Source organism: Somniosus microcephalus, chromosome 33 (assembly GCF_052327205.1).
Source record: "Somniosus microcephalus isolate GS21.2 chromosome 33, FLI_Smic_1.0, whole genome shotgun sequence".
NCBI lineage: Eukaryota > Metazoa > Chordata > Chondrichthyes > Squaliformes > Somniosidae > Somniosus > Somniosus microcephalus.
This window is the reverse complement of record NC_141019.1, coordinates 32,329,674-32,340,852: the sequence shown is the minus strand read 5'-3', so window position 1 is coordinate 32,340,852 and position 11,179 is coordinate 32,329,674. Positions and strand designations below refer to the sequence as shown.

General features: G+C 42.2%; 1 protein-coding gene across 8 annotated transcripts in view; it reads right to left on the bottom strand.

Annotated features, from left to right (window-relative positions):
- Positions 1-3,259: 3,259 nt before the first annotated feature.
- LOC147097109 (PAN2-PAN3 deadenylation complex catalytic subunit PAN2-like) overlaps positions 3,260-11,179 on the bottom strand; it is a 52,858-nt gene continuing 44,938 nt past the window's right edge. For 7 of the 8 annotated variants that reach the window (XM_085972951.1, XM_085972953.1, XM_085972955.1 and 4 more), the window contains 4 exons: positions 10,786-10,965; positions 8,386-8,479; positions 7,381-7,584; positions 3,260-4,605 (listed from right to left, as the gene is read on the bottom strand). In XM_085972951.1, the coding sequence (XP_085829077.1) occupies positions 4,583-4,605; positions 7,381-7,584; positions 8,386-8,479; positions 10,786-10,965 (501 nt within the window). In that variant the 3' untranslated portion in view covers positions 3,260-4,582. Of the gene's footprint in view, positions 4,606-7,380; positions 7,585-8,385; positions 8,480-10,047; positions 10,092-10,785; positions 10,966-11,179 lie in introns of those variants that run through there. The other variant, XR_015074491.1, reaches the window with a different exon arrangement.

The window sequence follows — 11,179 nt, the reverse complement described above, 5'->3', positions numbered from 1 at the left end:
CTCGCCTCAGCATAGGTTAAATATTTACTGCATGATGTTACATATTGGGTCACATTAAGACATCAATGGTCATTCTGTTACTATGGAAAACTATTTTGTGGGGCCAATTATTGGTTTTGATAATATTTCACACATGGGCCTTAGAAGCAGACAAAATTGGTTTATGGTGGACTTCTGTAATAATTTTGATCTCAAAGGCAAAAAAAAGTTTTATAATACTGTAAATCCCTGGATTTTATTTTTAAATAAGACTGCTACAGCTGAAGGAGAGACTCCATACAACATGGTTAAGGAAATTTGGGAATTAAAAGCACCGACTTATCTGAACAATTCATAATGATTTGGGGTAAATTCTAATTTATCATACAATTCTAAAATCAATAGTACCAATTTCCCCCCCCCCCCTCTAACTCCAGTAACTAAATGCAAGGGAAGAATAACAGCGATACTCTGGAAAGAACCACACCTAAAATGCTGAAAGTGGGACGGGAAGGTTTCATACTCCAAGCAGTGAAAAAGCCTCCAGACTGAGCAATGGTTGCTGTATATGCAAAACCAGGTACTGCTTTTTGTAAACTGACAATCAGGAGTTTTGCTACTCTTACTGTCCATCAGGCTATTTTAAGAACAAAGGCACCGTTGGCATTTTCCACGTGTTTGAATAGACATGCTGAAACACAATGGAATTCAGGCAGCACTTCCAAATACCATGGTCAAAGCTACCTCTAAAGAGATCAATTTCAGCCGATGTGCCAAACACTACTTTCTCCCCTCATCACCGCTTTAACTCTTAAAAACCCAAAGTCCATCTGAAAATTGCATACAGCTGCGACAAAAGTTTTTTTTTGTCAGTGTTGAATTTTTAACTTGGTCTTTATTGCTGGAAACAGCATGTGAGGGTTAATGAGCCTGGGACTCTCCGGGTATTCCCTCAAAGGAAGAACCGTGAGCTCAGAAACCAGACATGATGGCTGCGATAGCCTTCACAAGGTGCAAGTTGTTAGGGAAAACATATGAAGTCTAATGTGCTAATTAGGTTAAATGGCTGCAGATTTCACATTTTATCACAGCATCATATGCCTTTGTCAAAAACTGGCTATACATTTTAATAATATTGATAAAGGAGATGCAGCACGTAGGAATTGGATTGCATCCCTTTCAACTTCAATGGGATTTGGATTGTATTTCTGCGGGAAGCATGCTTTTCTGAAGGAGAGTTTCCCGGGCGAGCGTGTCGGGTGAACTTCAGAAAAGTTCTAGATTTAAGATTATGCCGGCCAGCAGTGAAATTAGCCCACTTTGAAACTGCAGCATGTTTCACGGTGTAAGAAGTAAGTTTCTGTTTTAAAGTCATCACTGGGTCAATATCTTGGAATTCCCTATCTAGCACCATTGTGGGAGCAACATCACCACACTGACTGCAGTGGTTCAAGAAGACCCACCACCACCTTCTGAGGGCAATGAGGGATGGGCATTAAATGTCGGCCTTACCAGTGTCGCCCACATTCCAAGAATTAAAACAAAAAGTTGAATAGCCTGCTAACATTCCCTGCCTACACTCACCCGAAGAATGGCCACTTGGGTAAGATAGCAGAGGGCCACCAAGAATCAGTCGCTAGTGTTTTCCACTGTGCTCACCAGCCAGCAATTTTTCTGTCCATTAAAATGAATGAGGGGAAAATTGGAGGGAACACAAAAGGGTTTGAATTTCAACAGTCACATAAAACCTTAACCTTTTTGTTACAGACTTCGTGGCATCTGGTTCATTATCACATCTCAAACACAACATTCAAAACTAATTCAATAACAATGCTAAAATCATAACTTCACATTTCCACAGGCCTCGCTACAGACAGACTGGCACCAGCGCCCATATTATTTCTCAGTTCCAGGTCATGCAGTAAATTAATTCTTAAACCTTGGAACTCAATTCTTCCCCACTGCCATTTTGGGCTGACTTTCTGTTCTCCATGCAGTATTCCTCATTACCAAAAGGGTGCACATAATCACCAGATTCCAGGCTTACTCCAATACCTCTCTGTAAACATTACTCGGTATGCAAGAGCAAATTTTACTTTGTTTTCTTCCTACAGATGTGGCTGGCTCCCACCTGGCACCTCCCCAATCCAGTGAAGTGTGGAAGTATGGGTTGCCTAAATTATCAATACTTGTACATTTACTGGTTATTTTTGCACTTTTTGATTTACAAAGTTTGTGTTGACACAGGAGCCTCGCAGTTAAAAGGAGTATGTCTGCTTTAAGATACTTACGTTTACATCAAATCCTATACATATTTACAGTGCCAATGTTTTGAGGGAAGTCTTGCTAAGACTGTACAGGGCATTGGTGAGACCACACCTAGAGTACTGCGTACAGTTTTGGTCTCCTTTTTTAAGGAGGGATATCCTTGCATTGGAGGCAGTTCAGAGATGATTCACTAGGTTGATTCCTGGGATGAAGGGGTTGTCTTATGAGGAAAGGCTGGGCCTATACTCATTGGAGTTTAGAAGAATGAGGTGTGATCTTATTGAAACATAAGATTCTGAGGGGGCTTGACAGGGTAGATGCCGAGATCCCCTCGTGGGGGAATCTAGAACGAGGGGTCATAGTTTCAGAATAAGGGGTCGCCCATTTAAGACGGAGAGGAGGAGGAATTTCTTTTCTCAGAGGGTTGTGAATCTTTGGAATTATCTACCCGAGAGAGCTGTGGAGGCTGAGTCACTGAATATATTCAAGGCGGAGATATACAGATTGTTGAACTAAAGGGGAGTCAAGGGTTATGGGGAACAGGTAGAAAAGTGGAGTGGAAGCCAAGTTCAGATCAGCCATGATCTTACTGAATGGCAGAGCAGGCTCGAGGGGCCAAATGGCCCACTCCTGCTCCTAATGCTTATGTTCTTATTAACAATTTTCAGGTTTATTACACACAATTCCATAATCTTGTCAAATATTTCACAAATTCCTGCTCTTAAACGTAGTTTGCATTCATGATAAGAATCCTGATGCAAGACACTGACAGCAGGTTATGTACACACTTGTCTGCATTCACTTTTTTTTTGTTGAAAAGTCCAGTTATTTATTTTCAATAGATACATGAATTGGGCTAAACGGATCAACTAACAAATTGCAAACCTCGATTTTTGTATGCAAGTGCAGCCTTGGCTCAATCACGGTAAATGTTTTTACTTACAGCAGGATGCAGAATTATGAAAAACTGACTTGAATGAAGAAATTAATAAGTAAAGAACCAGACCAGGGGTTTCTTTAAAAAATAAAGTTTTATTATCTTCAGAAAACAACAGTAGACCAGAGCTTTTTCAACTGAACTTTTAAAAAGAGCTTCCAATTATGTAATAGGAAGTGCAAATGATTTTCCTTCCAATGCAAGTACATATGTAACTTAATGCCGAATATGGATAGTGTCTCGCACCACATGTACAGGTATATGTAAAATATTGTAATAAAGATTGCTAGCCATTTGGAGATTCTTTGTAAGCTCAAAAAGGCCACATTTATAATTTTAAAAGCCCTGAAAGTTCAGGAACATCGGCAGTGTAGTGGCTGAAGACCCTACATCATCCTGCTGGCTATCTGGGAGGGGAGGGGAGGGGAGGGGGGGCCTTAAATACAATCTTGGAATAGTGTGGACTGTTACCATGGTGAGGGTGCCATCATGACATCATTCCCATATCCTGATTGTTTTATAAAACAATCTAAAAGATTTTGTTGAACTGTTAAAATCAACGTGGAATACCTTATTCAACATGACTATTTAAAACACGATCTCTACAGCAGGGAAGGCTACCATTTCTTGCAAACCAATGATTTTACTGAATAATAGATGCATGTGCAACCTGATGGCAGTGCGTGACAATGTTACCATCACTGGGTTTATGAACCCCATGTATTTTCTTCCATTTTTTTCCCTGCAACAGGCAAATTTTGGCCAACACTGGGGTGTTTTAAAGATTTTTACTCAATCTCAGAGCTGCCAAAACTTCGAAGTCTGCCAGCCACGCCTGGGCTATTTGGATTAAACATTCTGCCTTCATCTTCACGGGGAAGTTATTCTGTCCTATGAGCACAGCTCCAGGAGGGCATTCGTTTTTAAAGGAGGGAGCAAGAAAGTGAAGGAAAGGCTTAAGAAAACAGAGGGAAAACATGAATTTTTTAAAAAAGCACAATGTTTGCCGAGAAACCTCGAGATCTGGGAGCCTTGGCGGAATGCCAGTCCTCAGCAGTGACGAGTGCAAACGTTAACTCGGTTTCTCTCCTCAGATGCTGCCTGACCTGCTGAGTGTTTCAGCATTGTCTGTTTTTATATCACAACACGTCTCTGTTTCCATTTTTTCCCCAAACAATCTGACTTTCCTCCCCATTCTTCGTCCAGTCAGATCAGTTTTCTTCAGTGGTATAATTTAGTACTGCGACAGTTTAAGCACCACTCCACGCAGTCTCCATTTAGAAACAGGTTTCTTCTGGAATCTGTTAAAAATACAAACTTTTTCCCCCTCAAATGCTGCAGGATTCGCTCCTCGTTAGGTTAGATAGTTCATTCATGTTTCTTCACATTATAAACCCATCAGAGGTGGGAAAATTGGGTGCCTAATTTAAGAAAAAGAGAGAAGCTTGAAGGTGTAGAATCTGCATTAAAAAAACCATCGAGATTAACCCCCATCAACTCATTATGGGCAATGAGAAACATGTAAAGCGGATTCCAATGTTTTGCGCTTATCAGGTGAGATATGTACTGGGGAATGGAACATTTTTCCACCCAGGGTCAGCATTAAGCACACCCAATGTCAGATGCAGGGTAGAGCTCCCTCTAATTTGCGCCAAAAATGCACCAATGTGATATTTCCATTGCTCATACCAGCCATTGGTGTCTCTCTCTGGGTAGGATTGGTAATTTAGTACCAACTATGGCTAGTTCTGTCCTGTGGGCCCACACCTACAAGCACACTGCAGCTATCACAATGGAGACTCTCATTCCATCAGTCCAAGGTGGATTCAAAGCCAGATCTAGATGTCTACTGACCAGTGATTCATTGCACGTCGCATTCCAGATCTGAATCACGTTACAACTTTGAGGCCCGGAGAACAGGCCAGCTGCTTTCCGACAGAAAGTGAGGGAATCACTCCAAGCATTCCTACACCCCTGTGTGGGGTGGCTACACAGCAATGTTGGTATAGGCCAGGCAGCCAGTCCTCTTAGCTGCATACGGTGCTGGCATGGGGATACATCAGAAATGGAAACAGGATGGTTTTTAAAAATTAGTTTTAAGTTTTGAAAACAAACAGATGCTTAACCAAAGAACGAGCGAACTTGCATTTGAATAGCATCTTTTCACATCCCAAAGCGCTTCACAGCCAATAGATTTCCTTTGAAGTGCAGTCACTGTTATGCAGGCAAATGCAGCAGCCGATTTGCGCACCGCAAGGTCCCATAAACAACAAAGACGACGAATAACCAGGTAATCTGCGATTGGACGAATGTTGGCGAGAACACTGGAGGAACTGGAGCGGGGCTTAAACCCACAACCTTCTGACTTAAACGAGAGAACTACCAATTGTGCAAACTATTAGCTCTGTAAAGCTGGCTGTTAATCACATAACAACCTATCACATCACTTTATACTTGCAACGAGCCTCAATGACCAAAGGTAAATAGCATTGTTTATAAATAACCTATCAAAAAGTTTCTTCAAAACTCTATATTCTTAATTTATGTAACATTCTACAGTTAATAACCTTTACTAACTACACAGAACAGGAAATATGAAAGATGACTCCAGTGGATTATGGCCAGTATGAACTACTGCCAGGGCAATAAATGCCTCAATCAGCACATTATCCAATCGCAAAGTGTTTTGCTTCAAGCTTGAAGGCGGTTGGTGGGAAGAAAAGAGTCATGGGTAGAAAGAGTTCTTCAATGAAATAAAAGTTATATACAAGTTTGATACGATTGTTCAATTAGGAATGAATCACGTGTGGAACCTGAGAGTGTCATGTGCTGATATTTTTGGCTTATCTTCAGAACCTACATATCGCCCATTGTGCAGCTTGTATTTGTCATAACCTATGAGCATTTTGTTGAAACTGTACAACACAGAATTACACTTAAAGGTAAGGGTTAAAAGGAGAAAATCTCAGTATCATAATCCTTGAAACATAAATATGCAGTGTTTTTAAAAAAATGAGTAATACAGGATAAGTATTTGAAGGGAATATGGGGAAACAGCAGGGGTGAGGGACTAACTGATTGGATCGCTCTTTCAAAGAGCTGGCACAGGCACGATAGGCCGAATGGCCTCCTTCTGTGCTGTATGATTCTAATCTCGGTCTTGTTGAAGGAATTAGCTCAGAGCAGTTACTTAGTCTGGCAGTGCTAGATGGCTGGAGTAATCTCAGCAGATAATACGAACCCAGGCATGTGTCAGCAACTACAGAAATTCTTTGCAGCTTAGTTCAACTGTTGGGTGTGGGCTTGGAAACATCTTTGTACTGGCCCCATTTACAGTTCAAACAAAATAGGTTTGAAATAGAATGAAATGGATGTTCAAATTAAGATCAAGTTCAGATAGTTTAATTTTTTTGCTCAAGGGGAGGGATGTTAGTGCTGGGAAAGGGAATATTTTCCATTTTGAGCATCCAGTGTCAGCATTAACAACTTACATTTCCCTGGAGTACAGAAAGACGTCTTGAAGGGTTTTACGAAGGAGGGAAAAAATGGATGCCAATCAAGAGGGAGAGGAAAAAAACACAGAAAAGCAGGAAGAGAGCTATTGGAAGGAGCCAAAGATGTGGTGAAAGACAAGAGTTTTATGGGGGGCTTTTGAAAGCTAAGGAGGACATGGCAAGATAGAGGGATTTGGGGAGAGACTTCCAGAGGGTAGGGGCATGACAGCTGAAAGAGCAACTCTCAATAGTGGAACGGAGGATGTGGAGTAGGTTGGTGGCAGAGGAATAGTAAGACTCTGGGGTCTGGTATAGCATGATTAGACACCGAATAAGTCCCTCAACCGTACCAGTGAGACATTTTTCCATTTCTTACTCCAGCTGTCTTGTGGACTCAGTGAGATTGCCAATTCGTGCTGAATTGAGGACAGTTTTGTGCTGTAGGCCCATGCCAACCAGGAACTGGATTCAGACTACCAAATTCACCATGTAGGATTGTTACAGCCAGCAGACAGAGGTTTCATCTCATCAATCTAGGCTGGAGGGGAATGCCAGTGTCCACAGAGTTCCCCAACAGTCTGATTTTCCAAGGGTGAAGTTCAGTACAATACAGCAATTTTTGATGAGGATAAAATTTTACATTTTAACTTTAAGCAATAAAATGCTGTCACACCAAAAAAGGAAATAAAAACGGTACTTTACTTTTTGGACTGTTCTGCACCTCTCCTTCAGGCTCTGGTACTTTCCAGTCCATCTTTCTGCCTTTCTCATATAGACCTTTCAATATTTTCCGGAATTCATCCACATCTATGCCATGCTTAGTTAATTCCAGGTACTTGCGGTAGAGCTGCAGCGCTGTGCGAGCATCCTCGATACTGTCGTGCGTTTCACCCTGAATTTTGAGTTCTGTCAGAGAAGTGGAACAGTACAAGAAGCCAATCAGTCTCTCCAGATTCTGGTCAATCTCCCCTGCACCTTCTCCAAGGCCTTGACACCCTTTCTAAAGTGTGCCGCCCAGAATTGGACACAATACTCCAGCTGAGACCTAACCAGTGATTTATAAAGGTTTAGCAGGACTTCCTCATTGCCAGCTCCTCACTATATATATTTTCTTGCCCAATTTTCCCCCTCCTCTCCTGCAGGCACTGACTCCTTGCTGGGCTCTGGCACCAGTTCCCATTAACTAAGTGGTCATTTTTCATGTGAGCCTAAATGGAGTGCATCAGCAGGCTATTTGACTGGAGAACATCACAGCTGAGCCTGATCATGTCCTCCCCTCAATGTGCACTTTCCAGGATGGGATGCTGGATAGTGATCAGGAGTGGGACCCCTGGCTGCTTCCCCCCACCACCCCATGCTATTCCAGGTGCACGAAGGTCAATTGTGGTGCCCCAGGTGAGGTCAGCTAACGCAACACAGACCAGGGATGAGACCTTCCAGGTCAACAGGGCTCAGCCAATACAAAGCAGGCAGTAATCTCACTGAAACACTGGGGAGTATCATTTCCCCTACAGGTGGTTCCATGTGTGCTTCATGCAATGGTAGAATTAATGTCACGTAATTCAGCAAGCTCAATGCAGGCAGCAATCTCATCAACGTAATTCACCGCAAGTGATGACCCGCAACTGATTACAGGGGCGTTTGGAATGGTGCACATCGACTGACATTAACAAAAGCTAAAAATCTTAAACCAGAACAAATACAAACCTAGAAAATACCATGCAAGAAAACGCAGCGAAATCATCCTCTTCCGAGGCATGTGAAACAAATACACAGTGTCTATCACCTGCTCCTTTGGAATCTGAAGATGGAAATGGGGAGAGAAATACATTAGACTAAAACTGAAATTTATAAAACCAGCTCACTGAACATTTCCTTGGGCTGGAGCAGCATTCAATTTACACCACACTGAACAGAGGTGGTGGAATATTTCTGAAACTTGCCTTTTTCTACTCCTGAAATCACACAATAGATCTGGTGGCGCATGTATAACCCGGTGATGGCAACCTATTAAACAGTCTTCCCTCAGGCCAGAAATTTATACTGCTTATGTTTCTTTAAACTTTGATTACGCCAGTGTTGTTTTTTTGTTGTTGAAGATTATGGTTATTGCAACATTACTGCAAATTTGGCTGCTATTCTCTACAACATGCACCACAGCCAGCCTGCATCACACTGAACTGACATCACAGGCAGAACTCTATCACAGAGAACACAGCAGCCTCCTGCCATATTAAGTCCCATGGAATAAAGCCATTAGTGCTCATTTACCAAGTAGATGCTAGCAACAGGGAACCTCGCCCACTGATAATGCTCACTTGGAAAATTGGCTTAATTTTGTTTTCGCCGCTATTTTTTCTTATAAAGGCGTTCCCGCTCCCAAGACCTCGGTTGTTAAATGCACTGCAATGTGTGGTAGTTCGACAAATGCAGTTGGGATGGCAATAAGAGCACTACAGTTATCCTCAGCACCTCTGCGCTACCGTAGAGTAAAAGTCAGGACCCCTGCTCCAAACTATTATTCAATGATCCTTGCTGGAAGTGCAAGTCAAGATCAGCCTCACTTTCCAATTTGCCCTCCAGTCAATTAGGTTGCCAACACTTACGGCTGACACTCGTATGAAAAATGGCAACTCCTACAGAACTTCAGCACCTTCGCGAGAGGCAGGGAGAGGAGAAAATACCCCTCAAAGAGAGAAACAATGGAACTTGGTGGTTCATCAACAAAAAACAGCATAAATAACTCCAGTCTTGGAGTTAAGGTAGCCTAATGGTTCTGGTACTGGACTAGTAACCCAGAGGTCATGATTTCAAATCCCACCATGGCAAGTTGTGAAACTGAATTCAATAAATCTGGCAATTTGTGGGTCAGCACCAGAAAATGAGCATGAAAGCTGCCAGATTATTGTAAAAACTGAACTGGTCCACTAATGTCCTCTAGGGAAGGGAAGCTGCCACCCCCACCCAATCTGGCCTGCATGTGACTCCACATGTGGTCGACTCCTAAAGCCCTCAGGGCAACTAGGAGTGGGCAATAAATGCCACCTGGTCAGTAACAAAACAAAGTTACGTCACTTAGTGATTTGGTAGATTACGAGTCCCATTGTGCATCATCTGTCAGAAACAATGCAGCTCATACTGAAACCCATCTAACTTCCACATTTGGGACTGACGTCAGTTGGGCTCCCCCTAAAAATCACCAGTTTGCACTCTCCCAGTAGCTGCAGATCTTTATGGGAAAGACTAAGGGGACACAGAGGGGGTCTCCCTTAGAAGGAAAAAAAAGCTGCTGAAAATATGACTCTAACCTATTGTCACTTTTGGGGATATTAAATTAACATTTGTAAGCACTTATTTTTATATTTGTACCTTTTTTCTTTTTGGTGCTGGCAGACCTGCTGTCTTTCCAGCATCTGCAGTTATAAAAAAAACATTTGTGGATATAATGCAGCAAATCAGACAAAATCCATCAAGGATCAGTGCGTTCCTTTGTTCTGGTTAGACTGCACATTATTATGAACATATAAAATCACTGTGTGCCATGTAGCAAAGGTACAAGCGAACTTCACTGTATAGTTGAACAGGTCGGCGAGACAGTAACAAGGGAGCACCAACTTATCATCACAAAAATTAAAAAGGTTAGGGAAAAAAAAAAATCTTCAAATGTGGAATTCTCTTCAAATGAGAAAAACAGAACTGATGGGCTGAGTGGCCGGTTTCTGTGCTGTGATTCTAGTGTTTAAAAAAAGCATCCTCTCGGGCTCCTCCCACCCTAGAATAAATCCAGACTTATCCTAATTAAGTATCCATAACAAAGTACGGTGTATCGAAGTGAAATTGAACATTTCCTCACTGATCCTCTGTTCTCAACACCGTTTTCTCCCTTTGGCAGTGCCATTAAGATGGCCAGGACAACCAGGAGGCCAGCTACCAGCACAGCAAGATTTGATGGAATAGGAGTTGAGGAAGGGAGATGGTGGCAATGTCCACAAGTACAGGATGTCATTACAGGTGGTTTATCCTAAAGACTCGATGGTCCGAACGGCCTCCTTCTGTGCTGTACTATTCTATGATTCTATTCTATTTAAGTGAACTTTTTAAACCTACCATAAGATTTATGACTCTGAAGTCCTTCTGCAGCCCGTGTCCCACAAACTTCACTCCAACATCAATGAGGAATCTCAGTTTCAGGTATGTTGACTTCAAGGTGGTTAGGTGCTTGGATGAGATTTTGGCATCAAGGTCCCCAGGTTTGATTCCAGAATACTGAGTCAGGTAGTCCACAACCTATTGTTTTTTCAAAAAGACAAAACTTGTGGAATAAGCACACAAAATCATTTTCAGATCGAATCTAAATAACATTTAATCAACAGAAGTGATGCTTTCTTCTCCCCACACACTGCAGACTCAGGTCGATGTTGGTGCCACACTGAGCGGTCAGGATTTCCACTCCTGCTGTGGCAAGATGCTTGATCTCGATTTGGTGCCTCTCTGCTTAGCC